Raw genomic sequence first — 24,004 nt, forward strand, 5'->3', positions numbered from 1 at the left:
ATCAACTATTTTAAATGATAATCAATCATCACCAATAATTGTTAAATGTTATACTAACTTCAGCATTGAAGCTAATGAGCGAAAATTCTTTCCCCAACAACTCCTAAAACATGAATTAATGAGCATAAAATTTAAAGAACCAAAAGCTCGAAAAAGCCTATAATTAAGTCTCACTTAATAATGATCATGAGTTTCATATGAACTAATGTTAATGCCAAAGAAGAAATTCTGGTACAACCCACAATATCCTCTTCAATACATCCATAAGCTAAACATCATAATACAAGAGTTAATGAAGAGTATGTTTGCATCAATCCAAAAGCCAAGCAAATGTAGCGCACGTGGTTTTGACCCTTTATCCTATGGTGATTTACCATAGGATAACACCACGAAGCGGAACCTAAACCCTCTTTGTGCCACGTGACAGATGCCACGTGTCACATGCCACATGTCCATGCCACGTGTCCATAGGAACCTGAAGTTCAAGGCCTTGGGCCACTGAACGAAGGAACGGTGCCAAACTCCCAAGCATGGAGCCAAGGAGTGACGGAACCGAACCACAGAGCAACTCCCGAGCATAAAGCCCAAGGAGCGAAGGGACAGGAGCCCGGAGCGACTTGGAACAGTCCTAGAGTAACCAGCATCCCAATGCCAGGACCAGCACGCAAAACGGAGCCAAACGGAGTCTGGCGCTATTTCAGCATACCGGTGGCCTAACGCGAGGACATGGGTACTCCACCAACTAGCATGGAATGGAACTTGGGCTTAGACCCAAGCCGGACACAGAACAAGGACAGGCACGCAAGCGGGAGCTAGACTATGCCTCAGGTTGGTCGGCCATGCCCGACCTACCCACTATCCCTACTATACATTTGGAACCCCCCATAGCCCCCCCCCCCCCTTGAGGAACACACGCTTTGGGCTTTCACCCCAAGCCTCCCTTAGTATCAGGAGTTAGTCTCTGGGACAAGCTCGAAACTTACTAAATATGGAATGTCCCTAGATTGCGAATTTGGGCACGGGACGAACACCGTTGTGTTCAGGACAATCTCTACATTTCGTAGATATGCCAAATGAGCAAATCTGGACACTTTCCATAAATAGCATTTGGGACCGAAATGAGACTAACACAAAGGGCATGATAGCGAGGGTGTTTGGCAGACACGGTAAACTATCATCTAGCGATATTGAGGGACCAATCTCAATATTGCGGGGGTTCTTGATACTAGCAAGTGCAAGCCAATGACTCACGTTTCTCAAACCAGGCCGAGTATGCTCAGCAAGAAACACATAGGGTTCCTACCTTATGTTTATCCAATCTAAGTTCATGGTCATTGACCAGTTTCTCAACTAGCTCAAGTGGGAAACTGATAACGGGTCCAGCAATACCGACCTCCTGCCATCGTGGCAGTAAGATAAAAGTGTCCATAAGGACTAGCCGACAGGTAACTTTCGATACCTGAAGTCACATTCGCGACACTCTCCCCCCCTAGGGAAGATCGACGTCCTCGTCGATGCATACTCGAGTCTAGAATACCGCCAAGGAAACAACTCCAGAAAAAGTTCACGGTACTCACACTATGTGAGAAATGCACCAACTTAAATGAGTTAGGGGTAACCTCTTTGTCTAACGCGGATGCGCTACCAGCTCAGACACCTTCCGGCCGTCGCCGACAAGGAAATGACCAACGGAGTCAGCCACCCTTGCTGCTCTGGGAGTCACCCAGCTTACAAAAGTGTGATATGCCCTGCCCGCAGGAACATAGAGAGAGAAGCCAGAGGCCCCAACCGTCCTAAGCAAAGAAACCAAACCCGTCGGTAAGGTTTAGATAGACTACTGTAAACAGGCAGTTAGAGTTGTTTACACGGTCACGCCCTTTTAACGGAATAAGGAACATCGACAGAGAGGCGGGTTATGTGACCAATCTACAGTAGCTACCCCATGACTAGAGATTTCAACATGCACACGAAGTGCCGAAGCCAGTCTGCCCATTACTGGCCCAAACTCAAAGATCAATAAATGGACAATATCAAAGTCATAGACAATGATATCTTAGAAGCTTAATTATCAGTGATTATATCTTAGAGTAGAACACAAAAGTATTCTAAGCAAGTTATCATCCGATAAACCAGTATAAGAGTGCAGGAACCACCAAGATCATCAAAAATTGGTAAACACAGGATTCACCATCAAACAGAATTCAATAGCAAGAATATCATCAAGGAAACTCAATGATGAAATTGCACTATCGAAGATAGTAGACAGTAAGCCAACAACTTACTAGAGATAACTCAAAGAACACAAAGTATCATTGACTGGCAAGCAAAATGCTCGCGAATGTATCACCTAAAGGAAATAACATCCCAATCTATCGGAACTAACTCGAGCAACAATCAACAAAACAGAATGAATGTGGCAAAACCAACAAACACTCATTTATGCCAACTATCACGCTAGTTAATCCAAATAGATCCCAGCCAACAATACTAAGGAACTCAAGTTGCCTAAGTAAGTGTCCGCAACATCTTATCGATGTCTCAAACCCAAGAGACCAATCCAGAGCAAACCACAAAGAACATGTGGTATTGCGAAAAGCCAAAAGCTATCAAAGAGAATAACTAACTATCACGAAAGATCATCAATCATCCCATCAATAAAGAGATGCATAATCATCGTCTAAGAAAGAATCCACTACCCCGAAGAATAGCGAATCATTCTATATCAACAACAATCAAGCAAAACTTTTTGATAAGGATAATTAACCATCCTAGATGATAGTCAATCGTCACCAATGATTGCCAGATGCAAATACTAACTTCAATAGCGAAGCTAATGAGCTAAAATGTTTTCCCCAACAACTTCTAACCAATGGTCCACAAGCACGAAAGTTCAAGGAACCAAAAGCTTGAAGAAGCTTATAGCCAAGTCTTGCCTAATAATGATCACGAGTCTTGCATGAACTAACCTTAATGCTAAAAAGAAATCATGGTACAACCCACAATATCCTCCTCAACACTTCCATAAGCTAAACTTCATAATGCCAAAGCTAATGAAGAGTAGATTTGCATCAATCCAAAAGCCAAGCATAACAAAGCTATGCTCAACAAGTGATCATCAAACGATCCTCCATGAATCCATCTATAGCAAGACGTAACTCACATCATAACAAGCACAAGAAGAATCATCAATGATCGATATATTCCAACTCAAATCCAATAAGGATTCAAATATTCCAATATCAATCATTAACTCTTCATCTCGTAAAGTGTTAGGCGCCAGCTTTGACTACGTGGTCAACGTCGGTCAAAGGGAGGCTCAAGGGTATATTAAGGCATGTTAGGGTAAGGGACTTAACCTACCCTAGGGCTCACAGTGGAGCAGCGGCGCAGTGGAGCTTTTGAGGTAGCTCGGGGGTGGTTGGGTGGTGAGGAACCTCAAGAGGTGGCGTAGCATAGTCTAGGGCAACTAGATCTTTGTCTTTTTGCGCCGGATCATAACATTGGTATCAGAGGATTGGTTGCGATGGCCGACCAAGCTGAACGCTGGAATCCTATCATCGATGGTGGTGCCGACGGTGGTGCCGACGATGGTGTCAACGAAGCTGCGGAGATTTGGACCATTCAAGATGTGGTTCATGAGCTGCGAGCCCTTAATAAAAATCAGCAAGAGATGCAAGACGAGATGCATGGCATGATGGATACCATGCGTGGGCGTGTTGAGGCACTCGAGGCTGGACGGGGTAGCGCTCCAAGTAAGCCTTCTTTGGTAGATCGACTCAAGATTCCAACCTTTTCCGGTGATGGTGGTGTGGACGAGTGTCTCGCTTGGCTAGCCAATGTGAAGAAGTTCTTGGCTGCTAGAGGAACTCCAGATGCAGAGGCTTTAGTGGCTATTCCGATGGTTTTGCGTGATGCGGGTCTTCGATGGTGGAATTGGCTTGAGGAGTCCCGTGTTGCGGATAAGAAACCACCAGTGTCTACCATGGATGAGTTTGAGGCTGCTTTCCGTTTACGTTTTGCCCCTCATTACGACGTGGAGAATGCTCGTACAGAACTTCGCCATTTTCAGCAAGGGAAAATGACGCTCGGGGATTATATTGAGAAGCTTACTCGCTTGATTAGTCGTGTTCCAACGAAGGATCCAGATCAGAACAAGTCCTACTTCATTGATGGCCTCCATAGTGAGAGTATGCGGCAACACTTGCGTCATTCTCAGCCTACAAAGAGTTTGGAGGAGCTCTTTGATGCGGCTCGTCGCCTTGACAATGACAAGCACAAGTCTCGCAAGCGTTCGCGGAGTCCTTCTGTCGAGAATCGTCGTGATGATCGCCGTGGACACAAGGATGGGAACAAGCATCACAAGTTGAAGTCGGTGGTGACTACTTCAGATGCAAAGGGGTCCAAGAAGCAGAAGTTCTTTGTGAAGAATTATAGACAGGGTTGTCATCATTGCGGCGAACTTGGACACTACAAGGCTGATTGTCCGCAGTTGAAGAACAAGCAGCAGGACAAAAAGAATGGCCAATCATCTTCTCACGGTAAGTCAGATACTAAAAAGTTGCAAGCTTTACAGCGTGAGGATGACGAGAACGACCATTCCGGTCGGAGGAAGAGACTTTCGATCGTTGCTCGTCAACTCAACTGTGTGTGGAACAAGATGGAGCTTGAGGATACGCGTGAATCAGCTTTAATGCTAGAGGGCGTGTTCCGTGGCGATCCAGTGCGGATTTTACTGGATAGTGGGAGCGATGACAACTTTGTTTCGGCAAAGTTTGTTGCGGAGCATCGCCTGAACACACGTGGAGTTCTTCCATACACAGTGGAAGGTGCAGCTACCTCTGCTCAGCATTTCGATGCTTGTGTCGAGGGGCTGGAAGTGTTGGTTGGCAAAACCACACTTGTGGAGACTTTTTATCTCGCGGATATCCATCGTGTGGATCTCATTCTTGGGATGCCATGGTTGGTGAAGGTGGATCCAGAGATAAAGTGGAGCATTAAGCGTATCTCGCTGGAGTATGGTGGCGTTAAAGATGTGTGGTTTGGCGAGGGCGTTCAACCACCAGTTGTTATGCTCTCTGCTACATCTTTGAAGCGGGCTTGTCGTAATGGAAAAGCACTTTCAAGTTACTTGCTGTTTGTTCGTGACTTGGGGGACCAAGGCACGTGTGGGGGAGAAGCAGCAGTACGGGATGTACTTGATGAGTTTTCTGATGTTTTTCCATCTGAACTTCCTCATGGATTGCCTCCATTACGAGGTGTGGAGCATGGGATTACATTGGAGCCGGGGACGCGGCCAATTTACCGGCGTCCATTTCGGTTAAGTTATGCGGAGGAGCAAGAAGTTCAGCGACAAGTCAAGGAGTTACTTGAGTTTGGATTTATTCAGCCAAGTAAGTCTCCGTTTGGTGCTCCGGTCTTGCTTGTGAAGAAGAAGGACGGTTCAATGCGGATGTGTATTGACTACCGTGCTTTAAACAAGAAGACAGTGAAGGACAAGATGCCGATGCCACGTGTGGATGATATCCTAGACAAGCTTGGTGAAGCACGAGTGTTTACCAAGATTGATCTGAGGAGTGGATATCATCAGATTGCAATGGATGATGCATCTATCTCCAAGACGGCATTCAACACAAGCTTCGGACATTTTGAGTTTACCGTTATGCCGTTTGGTTTGACGAATGCACCGGCCACATTTACTCGGTTGATGACGGAGGTATTTGGGCGTTATCTTCATGAGTTTGTGGAGATTTTCTTGGACGATATTCTTGTTTTTAGCAAGAATATGGAGGAGCATAGGGTGCATTTGCGCAAGGTTCTTTTGTTACTTCGAGACAGCAAACTTTATGCGAAGAAGAGCAAATGTGAATTTGCAAAGTCGGAGGTGGAATATCTAGGCCATATTGTGACATCTAAGGGTGTCAAGACGGATCCAAGGAAGGTGGCTGTGGTGGAAAACTGGCCTACACCGACTACAGTGGCCGAGTTGCGCAGTTTTCTTGGTATGGCTAGTTACTACCGACGTTTCCAGCATAAGTTTGCAGAGGTGGCTATTCCATTGACGCGGTTGTTACGCAAGAATGTGCCATTCGAGTGGAAGACGCCACAAGAGGAGAGTTTTGTGGCGCTGAAACGATTGTTGATCGAGGCTCCAGTGCTTCGCATTGCTGATCCATCGAAACCTTACGAGGTGACATGCGATGCGAGTGGTTATGCACTGGGAGGAGTTCTCATGCAAGAGGGACAGCCTATTGCATATGAGAGTCGAACTTTGAATTCCGCGGAGCAACGCTATTCCACATATGAGCAAGAGTTACTCTCTATTGTTCATGCTTTGCGGACGTGGCGGCACTATCTTTATGGTGCAGTGTTCGTGGTGTTGACAGATCACAAACCACTTGTGTATCTTTTCACACAGAAGGAGTTGAACACTAGGCAAGCTCGTTGGATGGTCAAACTCATGGAGTTTGGGGAGTTTCCTATTGAGCATCGTCCGGGAAAATCAAATGTGGTGGCGGATGCTTTATCTCGTGTTCGTCATGTGACGACGTTACGAACACGATTTTGTCATCATTTGAGTAAGGTGGTCAGCGAGTTTGGGCAGTTGGTTGAGCATGCTCAGGCTCAGGATGCTGAGGTGGCCTCTTTGCGAGACCAGATGGAAGCTCCTTTCTCATTGGTGGATGGGATTCTCTACTACAATGGCCGTGTCTATTTGCCACGGGTGGATGCGTTAATTACTCAAGTTTTATTCCACTATCATGATCGTCCAGAGGCCGGTCATTTTGGGGGGAAGAAGACGTATGAGTTGATTAAGCGCAACTTTTATTGGAGGAATATGAAGGCTGATATCCTCAAGTATTGTAAATCATGCGAGCTTTGTCAGCGGGTTAAGGTGCCACGGGAGAAGCCGGGGGGACTTTTGCAACCTTTACCTATTCCTCAGAGCCGTTGGTGTAGTATCTCTATGGACTTCATCACTTGTTTGCCACGAACACAGAGGCAAAAGGAGCAAGTATGGGTCATAGTAGATCGGTTGACGAAGTATGTGCGGTTGTTGGCTCTTCGGAAGACTGTCACTGCCTCAGACTTGGCTGCGGTTTACTTGGAGAAGGTTTTTCCTGATTTTGGTTTGCCGGAGGACATCATTAGTGATCGAGATTCAAAGTTCACCAGTGGATTTTGGAAAAGTTTTGCAAAGGCTATGCAAGTGACTTTGAAACTCTCGAGTGGAGATCATCCTCAGACGGATGGGCAAACTGAGCGTGTGAATCAGGTGGTGGAGGATATGCTACGTTGTAGCATTGGTCAAAGGCAAGGACAGTGGGATCTATATCTTCCGTTGGTGCAATTTGCTTACAACAATAGCCAACACAGTGGAACCAAGCTAAGTCCTTACTTTGCGATGTTTGGAAGGCATCCTCGCACAGCGGTGGAGTTGGGATTGCATTTGAGTAAGGACGTTCAAGAAAAGCTTGATTCCGAGGCAACTGATCTGGCCACAGAACTTGATGAGATTCTGGTGGTATGCAAACGGAATTTGCAAGCAGCTCAGGATAGAGCGGAGAAGTTTGCTAATGAGCATCGCCAATTCCGGGAATATAAGGTGGGTGATCTCGTCTTTGTGCGAGTGATCTTTCCGTCAAGTGAGCGGCGGAACACCTTGGTGCCTTTACGGACAGGGAAGAGTGATAAACTTTCCCATCGATATGCTGGTCCATATGAAGTGCTGGAGCGCATTGGTAAAGCGGCTTATCGGGTGCGGCTGCCAGCTGGGGTGAAAATTCATCCAGTATTTTATGTCAGCCAATTGAAAGGTGTACTATCTCGGAGTGACGGGCCCAATGCCTCCTTGATGTATACGGCTGTGGAAGATGGACCAGGAGCTTGAGCAGGATTCCCCAGAAAGGGTGATCACCGGTACAACTCGTCCTTGGGACAAGGACTTTGTTGGGGGGGAAGAATTGTTAGGCGCCAGCTTTGACTACGTGGTCAACGTCGGTCAAAGGGAGGCTCAAGGGTATATTAAGGCATGTTAGGGTAAGGGACTTAACCTACCCTAGGGCTCACAGTGGAGCAGCGGCGCAGTGGAGCTTTTGAGGTAGCTCGGGGGTGGTTGGGTGGTGAGGAACCTCAAGAGGTGGCGTAGCATAGTCTAGGGCAACTAGATCTTTGTCTTTTTGCGCCGGATCATAACATAAAGTTAGTGTTATCCACAACTAAATCACTTTTCAAGGAAAAGCTGAAGCTCAACCCCTACTAAATAACCTCGTTTAGAACACAACTAACTCAAACTTGCCACTCAGTTCATTTGAACGTCAACATAGTTGCGAACTAGCAAATGTACGAATGCCAATAACACAAAGCCATAGCCAAATCATCAACACTATCTTCATTAAGACTAATGAAACTCGACATCAATCTTGTGGAGAGACATCTCATTTCACTAAAATCTCAACATCAACAATGTCAACGACAAGGCATCACTTCAATGCCATCAACACTAGAACAAAGCTAGAAGAAAGCACAAGTGTATCACCACTCAAAACTCTCTAGCAACCAAGCTAACCAAAGTCGAAGATACTTTATTTAGTATTCGAGACCAATCTCTCAACAATACTCAGGTACAGATAACACTTCATCAAGGAGTGATTCACCACGTCCAAGACTCAATGAAATCCAACACTATGAACTAAACACAACCAAATGATATCAACAGAGGTAGAGTCGACATGCCAATATAGAAAACCCATGTAAGTCTTCTGACACGATCCTCCGCAACACCATCCGGTAAAGCAAGCCCATCATTGCTAAATCTTCATCAAGTGAAGCAAGTGTCAAACAGTCCTCGACGATGTCTACAAGCAATCATTAGTTGCAAAGCAACTAACCATCACCCTTCAACTTGCCTTCACAAGACCTAAACACTAAACTTGTGCCATTGAGTTATATACTTATCCAACATGAACGTGATACCTCCGGTATGAGATAAAAGTTCATAAACAAGCACAAACCAAATGACCACTCAAATCCAACTCAACCACGATAAGCTCACCAAAGTATTTAGCCAATAGCTCTGAGCATGCTTTGAAGAGGCTAGCTATACATGATCAACACTTAGCTGAAACTAAAGTGAAGACCATGAGATGGATCCATATCGATACACAACCTCTTTATAGACAAAGCTATAGTACAGGTACCAACATCTCAAACTCAAACAACTAAGTTGAACATCACCATCCTCAGCCAAGGCGCAGGGCCACCAAGACCAAGTCAAGATCAGTGAGAGCTCACTACTCTCATAGAGTCTTACAAAATGCAAAGTGCAACCTGCCACCAAGCATAACGCTAGAAGAAAGGCACAAGGGTCACCTTTCTAGAAAAGTGCAACAGCCACTTTTCTACACCAACTCCAGACTCTATCCAACTCAATTGTCTTAGCCCCAAAAGTCAGCATCCCTTTCGAATTGCATCATACAAACTACATACTAAGGTCTAAGCTAACTGAAGTTGTACTGCCTTACGAAAACGGAAAGGTTTTCGGACAAAGTGATCAATAGATCAGCCATTGGAGAAGCCTAAGAAAATTTGTGGAAAATTTCCATCCTAGAGAAAGAATGACTCTCAGTCCAGGAATTCAAACTTTCAAGACTCAACCAACTTCCTCCTACTAACAACTTCACATAAGTTCACCTCAACACAAATTCTCAAGACCCATAGTATGCTTAAGCATCGAACATCTTTTTTACCCATTCTTCCGACATCCAACACTGACAAACGTGAAATGCAAAATGAACATTCAAGGCTTGATCACGAAGACCACATCTTCGGATATCCATATTGCACTAACACTCTTCTTCAACCACTTTCAAGATCCAATGTGAAGCTAAAACACTAACAAGAAAAATGACATGGAAAATCAAGCTCTAAGGAAAATTCCTTATCACTCGAAGTAACAATGCCACTTCCACTAACACAAGTGCTAGTGATGTTAATGCCCCAACTACACATTTTCTCCATCCAACAATCTACTCCAAGTGTTAACGGATCAACTAATGAGCTATAGCAACTAAATGCTACAACCCTTTTCCAACACCTTAGTAGGCAAACTCAAGGAAACAAGGAACCAACTTAAGCTTAGCATAATGGACCACCATCGAGAATCCAGTCAAAGCTACTACAATGCTACTTCGTGCAAGTAGACTAGCTTCACCATCAACCACTTTGGGGTTGATCATCATTTACCCAAGCAACTTCGTAAACACATTGCTCATTATCACATGGATATGATATGGAAATCACAATGTCTTGATCATCAATCAAGCAACACCACGAGCAATGCCAATGTTATTACTTCAAAGGTTTATGTGACCATCAAGTGCCAACTCGATTCAACAAAATGCAACATAAATGCCACACTCCACCAATAGAGACTTACAACACTAAACACCACCAACTTTTGTTCACAACACGGACAAGCTCATGCCACTCGCTTTTCGACCAAACTCAAAACTTAACCCAACACCAAGCTACTCAAGGAGCAATAGCTAGGTTCCCCGGAAAAGAATTGAGCATTGTAACCCAAGTCTTCCAATAGCAAGCCTAGACAAAATGGTTTAGCGCTTCACTGCTATCCATCCCACAACTCACCATTTGTAAGACCATCATTTCCAATATGCATCAAGGTAGGGACTCTTGATTGCATAATGTGAACACAAGCAATGAGTCACATCTCGTTGCAAATCATCTCTCCAAGAAGAGAAGATGATTTACATGTTTGATCCTTCGTCCCCGACGACTCTCTTTTCGGTCTCATCTTTGACCAAACCTCAAGCTTGCTTTCGCACTGCCTTCAGTCTAATCCAAGAAAAGTTTATGAGAGAGCACGACAATGACTACTTGAACCAATAGAGTAATCCCTAAAGTCTTGGTTGATTCACTTGTAATCATGCCTAGGAAGGATCTACTAGTGCCGTGCTAAACAGCTACGGACCAGCTTATTTGCTATTCATAGCAAACCCAGGGAAAGTTTGCTTTCACTCACGGTACATGGAACAACTCATGGAACCACCGATAGGCTAACATTAATCCTGCCAACTCAAAGTGTAACCTTGAGTTGCTAATGTGCCTCACTCACGAGTCCAAGCTTAAACTCGTGCAAACGGAACAACTCAATCCCTCTTGTGAGCCCAAGCTCAAGCTCACATCACACGGTACAACAAGGCAACCAAATCCATACCCAAGGAACAAATGTGAACCCCTTGCACCAAACGTGTACCCACTCGGTTCATCGTTTTCATCTCTGCGTATGCAACGAGACTAGTTGCCCAATCTCATTGAATAGTACTCGCTGAGACTCATCCTCTGATACCAAATGTAGCGTTTGACCCTTTATCCTATGGTGATTTACCATAGGATAACACCACGAAGCGGAACCTAAACCCTCTTTGTGCCACGTGACAGATGCCACGTGTCACATGCCACGTGTCCATAGGAACCTGAAGTTCAAGGCCTTGGGCCACTGAACAAAGGAACGGTGCCAAACTCCCAAGCATGGAGCCAAGGAGTGACGGAACCGAACCACGGAGCAACTCCCGAGCATAAAGCCCAAGGAGCGAAGGGACAGGAGCCCGGAGCGACTTGGAACAGTCCTAGAGTAACCAGCATCCCAATGCCAGGACCAGCACGCAAAACGGAGCCAAACGGAGTCTGGCGCTATTTCAGCATACCGGTGGCCTAACGCGAGGACATGGGTACTCCACCAACTAGCATGGAATGGAACTTGGGCTTAGACCCAAGCCGGACACAGAACAAGGACAGGCACGCAAGCGGGAGCTAGACTATGCCTCAGGTTGGTCGGCCATGCCCGACCTACCCACTATCCCTACTATACATTTGGAACCCCCCATAGCCCCCCCCCCCCCTTGAGGAACACACGCTTTGGGCTTTCACCCCAAGCCTCCCTTAGTATCAGGAGTTAGTCTCTGGGACAAGCTCGAAACTTACTAAATATGGAATGTCCCTAGATTGCGAATTTGGGCACGGGACGAACACCGTTGTGTTCAGGACAATCTCTACATTTCGTAGATATGCCAAATGAGCAAATCTGGACACTTTCCATAAATAGCATTTGGGACCGAAATGAGACTAACACAAAGGGCATGATAGCGAGGGTGTTTGGCAGACACGGTAAGCTATCATCTAGCGATATTGAGGGACCAATCTCAATATTGCGGGGGTTCTTGATACTAGCAAGTGCAAGCCAATGACTCACGTTTCTCAAACCAGGCCGAGTATGCTCAGCAAGAAACACATAGGGTTCCTACCTTATGTTTATCCAATCTAAGTTCATGGTCATTGACCAGTTTCTCAACTAGCTCAAGTGGGAAACTGATAACGGGTCCAGCAATACCGACCTCCTGCCATCGTGGCAGTAAGGTAAGAGTGTCCGTAAGGACTAGCCGACAGGTAACTTTCGATACCTGAAGTCACATTCGCGACAGCAAAATAAAATTATGTTCAATAAGTGATCATCAAACAATCCTTTATAAATCTATTTTCTATATCAAGACATAACTCACTTCCTAGCAAGCACAAGAAAAAATCATCAATGATCGATATATTCTTAACTCAAATCCAATAAGAATTTAATCACTTCAATATTAGAATGGCAAGTTTAAGTTAATTATATTCTATATGAAATTATTTAGTAGGGTTGAGCTTTGGCTTTTCTTTGAAATGTGATTTATTCATGATTATACTAACTTTACGAGAGTAAGTGGTTAATAATAATTCTTTTGAACACTTGCTAAGTAAAAAATGCACAAATGCCAAATAATATAAAGCTATAGACAAATCATCAACACTACCTATATCAAGACTAATAAAACTCAATATCAATTCTTGGAGAGACATCTTATTTCACTCGAATCTCAATATCAATAATGTTAATGACAAAGCATCACTTTAATGCCATCAACACTAAGCTAGAAGAAAACAAAAATAAATCACCACTTAAAACTCTTTAACAACTAAGCTCACTAAAGTCAAAGATACTTTAGTTAGTATCCAAAAATAATTAAATCCGAAATTGGACATCACTATTCTCAGCCAAGGCATAAGGCTACCAAAACTAAATTAGGGTCAATGATAGCTCACTACTCTCATAGAGTCTAATATAATAGATAACACATTATCAAGGAGTGATTCACCACGTCCAAGACTTTATAAAATCCAACACTATGGACTAAATGCAACCAAATGACATTGACAAAGGTAAAATCGATATACCAATATGGAACAACCAAAAAAGTTTAACAATAAGATCCTCAACAACACCATTTGGAAAAGCAAGTCTATCATTGATAAATCTTCATTGAGCAAAACAAATGTCAAAAGTCTTCAATGAAGTTTATAAGGAATCACTAGTTGTAAAGCAACCAACAATTACTCTTCAATTTGTTTTTCACAAGACAGAAACACTAAACTCATACCATTGAGTTATATACTTGTCTAACATGGAGGTAATATTTTAAATACAAGAAATAAGAACATAAACAAGCATAAATTAAATGATCTCTTGAATCCAATTGAATTGCAATAAGTTTACCAACATGACTAACTAATATCTCTAAGCTGTAAGCGACTAAATTTTCCATTCTACTTTAGTCACTTAACCACACCTCTGACCACTTGGAGGAGTTTCATTCACAACCTCCATAAGTCCAATTCAGGACTTGGGACTTGCTAGCCCCGAGAATGGCATCCATGCCACTCAACTTTGCACTTGGTCCAAGTGCTCCACGTGTCCGATCCCATGACCGACCCTCAAAGGTACCACCGACATGGCAGCGTGTTATGCTAAGGCCATGCCCAATCACCTTTGCCACACTGGTAGTCCAATACCACTTGCATCACAGTCTTAGCTCTCCAAGACTAGGCAAACCATTCGTGAGTGGTCATGGATCGAGGCCCACAGGCCCGACCACTAAGTCCCACGGTCCTCTGGGACTTCCTCACCACACGACTGCGTCCTTGGTCACTGCCCCAGAGGACTGCTCCTCTTCCTTTCCACAGTCTGGGCCTTTGGGACAACATTTCGGAACACTGTGGCCTTACGCGAGCCACCTGGGTACTCTCCCCGCCTTCTGCCCTTGGGTGCTCTAGCCATGGGCTTAGAGCGAGGTTCCGTTGAGCCACGCCTGGTATCCAAGTAGGTAGTGCCACCCACACTTGGACTGGGAGCATCGGCCAGTCGATCTCCCGGGGGAACTAGAGCCGGCTCTTGAACACTTCACCAAGCTACCCCGCTTGTCGGTCCGTGTTCACTCTAGTCTTGGACTTCCCAGTGGTCAGCTCCTCACCCAACACTGGGTCTGGCCTTCCTGGGCCAAACTGGCCTTTCCTGGCCAAACTGGCTCCACTGGGCTCCAACCCCCACACTCTCCCTACTATACTTTTGGAACCCCCCACAGCCCCCCCCCTGGGGGACGATCGCTTTGGGCTTTCACCCAACTGCCTGTATTAGTATTCGGACTCGGACTCGGACTCGGTCTCGGTCTCGGTCCCGGATTCGGACTCGGACTCGGTCTCGGTCTCGGTCCCGGATTCGGACTCGGACTCGGTCTCGGTCTCGGTCTCGGTCTCGGTCTCGGTCCTGGTCTCGGTTCCATCTCGAACTCCATCTCGGACTCCACCTCGGGTCCATTTCGGACTCCATCTCGGACTCCATCTCGGACTCCACCTCGGGTCCATCTCGGACTCCATCTCGGGTCCATCTCGGACTCCATCTTGGGTCCTTCTCGGACTCCATCTCGGGTCCATCTCGGACTCCATCTCGGACTCCATCTCGGTCCATCTCAGACTCCATCTCGGACTCCATATCGGACTCCATCTCGGACTCCATCTCGGACTCCACCTCGGGTCCATCTTGGACTCCATCTCGGGTCCATCTCGGACTCCATCTCGGGTCCTTCTCGGACTCCATCTCGGGTCCATCTCGGACTCCATCTCGGACTCCATCTCGGTCCATCTCGGACTCCATATCGGACTCCATCTCGGACTCCATATCGAACTCCATATCGGACTCCATCTCGGACTCCATCTCAGACTCCAACTCGGGTCCGCCTTGGACTCCATCTCGGACACTTCCACATGTCATGTGTTAGTCCTTTTTGGGTCCCCTTTTGGAGCCTTGCTTATTGCTCGCTTCGTGCTTGCTCCTTGAGCACTTTGTTGGGAGTTCCACTCCCGCTCTCGACCTTCCAAGTCAGAGCTTGTAGTCCAAATGTGTTACACTCGTTTGGCTTTCGCTTCGGCCACTACCACGTGGCACCCTTTCCGGCTCCACTTTGGGGCCTAGGGATTTTGTGTCTCACATAAGCATGCCTTGGAGAAGCTAACTATGCATAACCAACACTCTATCAAAACTAATGTGAAGATTATAAGATGAACTCATATAGTACACAACTTCTTTATAGATAAAACTATAGTACAAGTACTAACATCTTAACCTCAAACAATTAAGTTGAACATCACTATCTTCAGCTAAGGCACAAAGCTACTAATACCACATCAGAATCAATGAGAGCTCACTACTCTTATAAAGTGTAATGAAATGCAAGTGCAATCTACCACTAAGTATAATATTACAAAAGAAAGACACAAAGGTCACCTTTCTAGAAAAGTGTAACAACTATTTTTCTACACAAACTTTAGACTCTATCCAACTCGATTAGTTTAGCCCCAAAAGTTAGCTTCCCTTTTAAGTTGTATCACACAAATTAACTACAAAGGTCTAACCCAACTAAACTCAACTTCAACCCCTTCACTAGTTTGTATTAGCTTACAAAATGGCATGTTTTTTGAGCAAATGATCAACAAATCAACAATTGGAAAAGTTTAAGAAAAATTTATAGAAAAAAATTTTCATTCTAAAGAAAGAATGACTTTCAGTCTAAGAATGTAAACTTTCAAGAGTCAACCAACATCGTCCTGTCTCCACTCTTCATCCGACTAAACTTAAAATTAATCCAACACCAAGCTATTCAAGGAACAATAATAAGGTTCCCTGGAAAATAATTGAGCATTGCAACTTAAGCCTTCAATAACATGCTTAGATAAAATGGTTTATTGCTTCACCACTATCCATTGTAAGGAACCAACTCCCCGAGGTGTCGTAGGCTAAAAGATCCCTGAAAGCATGACCGAAATGACAAAGAGTTTATCGGATGGAACCGAGTCGAAGATCAAGTTCAAGACCAACTTTGAGATCGAGTTCGAGATAGAGTCTAGGATTGAGTCCGAGGCCGAATCGGAGACCGAGTTCAAGACCGAGTTCGAAACCGAGTTCGAGACAGAGTCCGAGATCTGAATCGGGTCCGAGACTGAGTCCAAGGTCGAGTCCGAGATCGGGTCCGAGATCAAGTCCAAGACCGAGTCCAAGTACTAATATGGGTCAAGGGGTGAAAGCCCAAAGCGTGCGTTTCCCAGGGCGGGGGGGGGGGGCTGCAGGGGGTTCCAAAAGTATAGTAGGGATAGTGAGGTCCAGGAACCAGTCTTGTGGTGCTTGGCTTGCCCATGAGAAGAATTGTTTGCGGTGGTCAATGCGCTCAAGGAGTGGCAATACTACCTTGGGAGACACTTCAAGGTTTACACGGAAAATGTGGCAACGAAACACTTCTTGTCACAGCCCGATCTGGGGGGGAAACAAGGTCAATGGGCCAATGCTTTAGCCGAGTTTGATTGTGAGATTCTGTACAAGCCTGGGAAGAGCAACATCGTGGCAGATGCGCTAAGTCGAAAAGCGAGCTTGAAGTTGGCAATATCCAGCGCGACAGTAACCTTTTGGGATGATGTGCGGACAACATATGAGAACGATGGTCTAGCACAAGAAGTGTTACTAAGGAATCTGGAGGCATAGGAAGCTCACCAGAGATGTGAGCTGCCAACAGAAGAGAAAATGGGCTATGCAGAACGTAATGGACTCATCTATTATAAACAAACGAGGGTGTATGTTCTAGAAGGGGAACTAAAGAAGGTAGCCTTAGAAGAGTGTCATGATGCACCTCTTGCGGGACACGACGGAGTGCCCAAGACAATAGGCTTACTCAAGAGGAAGTACCACTGGCTAGATATGGCTAAAGACGTCCAACACTATGTAAAGACATGTCCCACATGTCAGCAGGTCAAAGCCGTGACTAAGGCTAGTGGGGGTTTGTTACAAAGCATCCCAATTCCAGATCGTCCGTGGAAATGTCTTACGATGAACTTCATCACGGGACTCCCCCCAAGTGAGGGGTTTGATGCGATATTCGTGGTGGTGGATCGATTTTTTAAGATGGCACATTTCATACCCACCACAATGGAAGTGGATGCGGAAGGTGTGGCAAAGTTGTTCTTCGAACAAGTGGTTCGAGTGCGGGGAAGGCTAGAAGAGATTATCTCAAATCGAGATAAGATCTTCACCAGTAGGTTCTAGAGAACTCTTCTGGAACAGTATTGCACCAAATTGAAATTCAGCACAGCCTATCACCCACAGACAGGTATTGGGTATTAAGTCAAGTTTGACAGCACTAACACTTCTTGGCAGACGGACAAACGGAAAGGGTGAATAGGCAGCTGGAGGATTATTTGCGATGCTATGTCTCGGGAGACTAAACCGATTGGGTAAGTCATTTGGGACTTGCGGAAATGTGTTATAACAACTCACCACATTTGAATATCAGGGTGAGTCCATGGGAAGTCATCAATGGGTGAGCTATTGAAAGCTGTGGAACTCGGCGTGGCCGAGTATCATGGAGAGTTACCCGCAGTGGAGGCATTCACGGTGGAAAGACTTAACATTTGGAATCTAGTGAGGGATTCCTTGGAACGGGCTCAACAAAGGCAAACCAAGTACGCGAACTAGAAGTGCCGGGATGTAGAGTTCCAAGCTAGGGAGAAGGTGTGGCTGAACATCAAGAACCTCAGGCTACCAAGTGGGATCAACCGAAAGTTGACCCAAAGGTAAAAATGTATATATTCCTGTAAATGAATTGATCTTGAGTTCCTTAAGCAGGTTCGCGGGGCCTTATGAGATTAAGGCACGAATCGGTAAAGTGGCTTACCATCTCCGACTTCCTCGAGAGATGGGGAAGATGCACCCAGTGTTCCACGTGAACTTACTCAAGCCATACTTTGAGGATCCGCTTCGCAAGGACCAAGTAAGACCTTTACCTGAGGTTATCCAAGGGGAATAGGAATATGAAGTCGAGGCCATCCTCAATGTGCACAAGAGCAAGCGACAAAGACACGAGATGAGAGAGTTAGTGGAAAGGATTTCCACATTGCGAAGCAACATGGGAACTGGAGGAGAACCTAGCGAACGCGCGAGATCTAGTGGAGGAATTTCTGCAAGGCAAAACTCTATGTACTTATGCAAAGTTCAATTAAAATATCAATTTGTTAAGTTAAGCAATGGCATATGTTAGGACCTGAAGGCGTGCCAAAGGTAAGCTAATTAGCATGGGTTAGCTAGGTTGACCAAGCATAGAGAACTACACCCGACTCCCCACAGGGATGTTGAATCCGTAGACGTATTCTATGGAGGTTGAGTTCGAGTCCCAACCCCCTAGTAAAGCAAGGCTGGGTTCAAGTCCCGACCCCATACTAGGGTGTGGTCAGGTGAGGAGTATAGGGACATCTATATTCTGTTGTCATGAGCTCTTGGCCGGGGAGGCTAACTTAGGCACACCACTAAGTGGGGGGATGCCCCCGGAGATATGGTCAACAAGTCGTAGGATAAAAAGAGACGTTCGATGTGGGCATTGAACTTCTTCTATGGGTGGTGGAGTTGTAATGAATCAACTCCCCGAGGTGTCGTAGGCTAATGGATCCCCGAAAGCATGACCGAAATGACAAAAAGTTCATCGGATGGGACCAAGTTGAAGATCGAATCCAAGACCGACTTTGAGACTGAGTTTGAGATAGAGTCCGGGATCGAGTCCGAGGCCGAATCGGAGACCGAGTTTGAGACCGAGTTTGAGACCGAGTTCGAAACAAAGTCCGAGATCCGAATCGGGTCTGAGACCGAGTCCGAGGTCGAGTCCGAAGTCAAGTCCGAGATCGGGTCCGAGACCGAGTCTGAGACCGAGTCCGAAGTCAGGCCCAAGATCGAGTCCAAGATCGAGTCCGAGACTGAGTCCGAGTACTAATACAGGTCAAGGGGTGAAAGCCCAAAGCGTGCGTCTCCCGGGGGGGGGGGGCTGCAGTGAGGTCCAAGAACCAGTCTTGAAAGAACTCTCCAGTGGTGCTTCCAAACTAACTTGAGATTGAGACTGGGGCCGAGGGGCCTTGGGTGGGAGTGAGCATGGACTTGGGTGGTGCCGGAGGGGCCACCCCAGGAAGTGCTCAAGAGCAGCTCCCACTCCCGAAAGGAAAACCGACTGCAGTGCTCTCGGCTCATGTGGAGTGGTGCCCCACTTGAGTACCTTGCGGCTCATTGGTCCTTGCCCTTCCTAGGGGCTTGGGCCTTCCCTTCGGGATAGAAGTTGGGGGGTAAAGGTACCCATACCGAGCTGTTAGGCCACGGTGTTTCGCCCCGGTGTCCCGAAGCAAGTGTTGCACCCAAGGCTTGGGATTTAAAGGGTCCCATGATCAAATCTTGTTGTACCAAAGGAAGTTAAGAACCTAGAAGCTTGGTGTGCTAGGCTGCTTATGCCTGCGGGGAGTGTAGCCGAACATTAAGTCCAGTCTAACCTAAGGAGGGGGATTGGGAGAGATTTGGGAATCCGTGGATAGATGGCTAACGCTCCATTGCTCGTGCAACAAGTAGCTGAAACTAAGTAGGACCAAGTAGGAGCTGGTATAATAGGTGGGAACCTTGGTAAGGGAACTTAGCAAAAGCCAAGGTAGTGTTGGTCAGATAGACGAGGTGAGCTGGCAAATTGGAAAGGAAAAATTTGTGGCTTACATCCGTCCCATGACTCACCACTTGTAAGACCATTATAACTAATAAGCATCCAAATAGGGACTCTTAATTGCATATTAATATGCAAACTAAACATCTCAATCCATCTAATGAGCCTAAGTGCAAGCTCATACACTATAGTACAAAAAGGTAACCAAAATCCAAAAACGAATGCGAAGTTATAACATCAAAACATGTACCTACTTGAATCATCGTTTTCATCTCTATATATATAACAAAATTAATTGCCCAATCTCATTTAATAGTATTCGCTAAGACTCATCATCTAATACCATTTTACCCTATGGTGATTAACCATAAAATAACCACATATCACATTTTATATGCCATATGCCATGTGTTTAAAGATAGTGGAGCAAGATCTAAATTTCAAACCCTTAAACCACTGAATGAAGGAACAAAACCAAACTTCTACACATAGAGCCAAAGAGTGAAAGAACCAGAGCACAGAGCAACTATCAAATGTACAACCCAAAAAAGCGAAGGGACAGGAGTATAGAGTGACTTAGAACAGTCTTAAAGCATCTAACATCATAATGTCAAGACTAACATGCAAAATAGAGCTAAATAGAGATTGACACTATTTTGGCATACTACTAACTAGCATAGTGTGGAATTTGAGCTTAGACTCAATCCAAATGCAAAACAAAGACAGACACACAAGCAAAAGTTAGATTATGCTTTAGATTGGTCAACTATCCCAACTTACCCATTATCCCTACTATATATTTAGAACTTTTGAGCTTGAAACTTATTAAATATTGAATAGCACTAAATTGCAAATTTAGACACAAGACTAACACCATTGTATTCAAGACAATATTTACATTCTATAGATATGCCAAATTAGCAAATCTAGACACTATCACTAAGACACTTAAGGTTTAATACTTAGTAAATTTAAGGGTAAAGGTCAGTGCAAAAGGCTTTAGAAAACTGGCATAGTATAGTTTAGGCAAAGTTAAACATCTTTTATCTTTGTTATTTAGCTCTAGGTCATGCCTCCTTAGAAAAGGCTTGGTTGATGAAACATTTTGGTTTGTTAGTGATTATTGACAAAGCTTGATGTAACCCTTGTCTATGTGCTAAATTGTCTTAGCAAGGAACACAAACATGCATTTTTCAGAGTTTAACAATGATTAGATCAAAAGATTCCTAAAAATAACAAGTTTTATTAAGCATAGTTCTAATTGGTGGTGGTCAGAACAGTCCTGATAGAATATAGCTCAAACAACGAACTACATCATTAGGATGCACTTTCATGTAGCCCTTTTTCTTAAAGAGTAATAAAATAAAATATCCTTTCAAAATATGCTTATTCTTTCTTAGGCATTTTACAGATAACAAAATAAAACCTTTAGTTTGCTCTTAACACCTCCAAGGTCTTATACTAGCATCCTTTAAGGGAAAAATCAATAACAAATGAGAAATCTTAGAACCACTGCAGTAAGAACTATCCCCATTAGCCAACAAAAGCCACAAATTGTTGATGATAAAGGAGGAGAGAAGAATTGTTAAAGTTTTTGCATTTCAAATTTTTTTTGTTAGGTTAGCCTTTTAAAAAAAATATCTACCCAAAAATCATTTTTCACTTGAAAGTTAAACCCCACCTTCCCATGGCAACATTGGTAATGTGAGAAACTACATTTTAGTAATAATACATGTTTTCCAGAGACCCATGAGACCACAATGCAATGAATGCATTATGATCTACTCATGTATTTCACCACCTACCTTCCTCAATTGCTATAGGAGGCTGCAAATACCCTTGTTTGGCATTTATGACGCAGGCAGTCTCGTCAAAAAACTCTCCAAACATCTCATGACAATAAACATTTCTCTTTCTTTCTGTGTCCACCTTTGAAACATTTGTCTTCACTGCAACTGCCATGAGATGCCAATCCCACCACCACCACCACCACCACTCTGCTGCCAGGCGCAGATTAAATGCTGTTCGTCCATCAATCCATCCATCCATTCCACCGCCAGGCCTGAGAGGCCTGAGAGACCTGAGAGACCTGCTGAGCGACCAGAGAGAGGACGAGCTCGTCCCTCTTGCCTCTTTATACTTTCATCCCTCGCTTCTTTCTCTTCCAGCCTTTTCGCACTCTTAGAGAACTGCCACTGCTGCCTGCTTCCTTTGCTCCAAATCCTCTCTGCCTACAAGGACCCCGCGCTGAGCTTTCGACCAGATCTCTTCTCTTTCAACCAGACCTCCTCGCTCTCGCATCGCTCTCTGTGGCCCGAGAAGAAAAAGACGAGCGAGCGAGAGCAAATGTCGCGCGTCGCCTGCTTGCTGCTACTGCCTGAGCCAAAGGAACGAAGAAATTTTAAAAGGCTGACTGGAGAAGTTAATACCTGTTGTTCTGTTGTTTTGAAGCGCTGCTGGTGGTGGTGGTGGTGGTGGTGGCGGTGCCGGCGGCCTTCGCTTTGGCAGGCCGTAGCGGCGTCAAGTAAAAGTTCCAAGTGCTGCTGCCCAGTCGGTGGTACGGTGACGACGCAGAGTGAGCGACAACGTCTCGATTCTCCCACGGCTGCTTTCCCCTGGTAGCGCAGTTATTAGCGTTGCCCCACCTGTTGTGCGGTACCGGGCTCGACGACAAGCTCCACGCGCCGTAGTCCCTGTAGTAGGCCGTGTAGGCCGGCGTCGCCGCCTGGAGCTTCTTCAGCTCCACCGACGATGGAATGCTCCAGGAGCTCGGCTCTTCGGAGCTCGAGTGCCTGTCGACGGTGTTTTCCTGCTGGTGTTGTTGGTTTTGTTGGTGGTGGTGAGCGTCGCAAGCTTGCTGCGAGGAAGACGAGCTGATCCGGTTGGCCGCGTCCTTCTTGGCCTTGCCGTGGTTAGAGCTCGCACCGTGCTTGAAAATTCGCAGTGGCGATGAGATCCACGATGGATTGCTGTGTTGCTGCTGCTGTTGTTGTTGTGGGTGCTGCTGCTTCCAGTTTGGGCTATGCTGGGAAGCTCGACCCTTTGCCAAGTTCACATACTTGGCTTCTTCTTTCCTCGCCCGGTTGAAATAGCCGGCCAGGCTGCTGCTGCCGGTGCTCGTGGATTTCTTCTTGCTTACTGCTGGCTCGGTCTCGGGAGAAGGCCTTGGCTTGGATTTCCTGAAAGTTGTCACCAGCGAAGACCACCATGCGGATGACTTACATGACGAAGTCTTCTTGGCGGACGAGGAGTTCCCACTCTCTAACCCAGCTGCTGCGCTAGAACTAAGACCCTCACCTTGATAGTCTACCTTGGAAGAAGCGAGGCAGCGATGGCCGCCGCCGCCGCCGCCGCCGCCGCCGCTCCTCATCCCAGACGCGAGCGGTGGAGCGCCGCCATAGAAGCGCTGCGGCGTGCTCCTGTTGTTGCTGGCGCAAGCCGACGACGATTTCTTCTGCTGGCTCTGGTCCTTGGCGAAGATCGAGAAGAACCTCTGCCGGGTCCAGTCGTCAAGAACGGCATCGGACTTCCTCCCGGCGAATCCATTCCCGTTGCCGAAGGGAAGGTTGTTCCCCCGGGCGGCGTTGGAGGCGCCGCCCATGACAACGCCGCCGCCGCCGCCGCCGCCGCCGCCGCTACTTCCCTCCCAATGCGACCAAGATTTGGACCTCCGCAAGTAGGCATCCGAGAGTAGCGGTGAGACGAGCTGCTGCTGGCGCTGGCCTCCATAATCCGCGATCCCTGGCCGGCTAGCCGCGGCATTCCTCCTATCTAGCGCTACAAACCCGAATGCCGAGCTCCTGTCGCTGTAGGACGCCCTGTGTGGAACCAGCGCCTCCGCCGAGGGGCTCAGCGCCGAGAGCCGCTCCTTGAGGCAGTCGGCGCACACTCCAGCCGCGCGTTGAGAAGGGTGCCTCCAGCAGGAGCCATCTCTCCTGCTCATGATCCCATGGCAGCTCCTCGAAATCCTAGATCCCAGACGGCGCGCGATCCAAAATGCCGCGCTCTAGCTCGCAGATCGATCGATCGATCGCTCCCAGGCGTTAAGAGCCCTAAATCTCTAATCCCCACCAGGATTTGACCGTGAGGAGCACCGACGTGGACGAGTC

General features: G+C 46.1%; 1 protein-coding gene across 1 annotated transcript; it reads right to left on the minus strand.

Annotated features, from left to right (window-relative positions):
• Positions 1 to 21,685: 21,685 nt before the first annotated feature.
• Positions 21,686 to 23,951, minus strand: LOC9647942. Its single transcript, XM_024686603.1, has 2 exons — positions 22,325 to 23,951; positions 21,686 to 22,272 (listed from the first exon to the last, which is right to left on the minus strand). Exons 1-2 carry the CDS (start codon positions 23,836 to 23,838, stop codon positions 22,266 to 22,268), a joined length of 1,521 nt encoding a protein of 506 aa, XP_024542371.1. The 5' UTR covers positions 23,839 to 23,951; the 3' UTR covers positions 21,686 to 22,265.
• Between the last annotated feature and the right edge of the window lie 53 nt (positions 23,952 to 24,004).

The sequence above is a fragment of the Selaginella moellendorffii genome, unplaced genomic scaffold (genome assembly GCF_000143415.4).
Source record: "Selaginella moellendorffii unplaced genomic scaffold, v1.0 SELMOscaffold_49, whole genome shotgun sequence".
Classification (NCBI taxonomy): domain Eukaryota; kingdom Viridiplantae; phylum Streptophyta; class Lycopodiopsida; order Selaginellales; family Selaginellaceae; genus Selaginella; species Selaginella moellendorffii.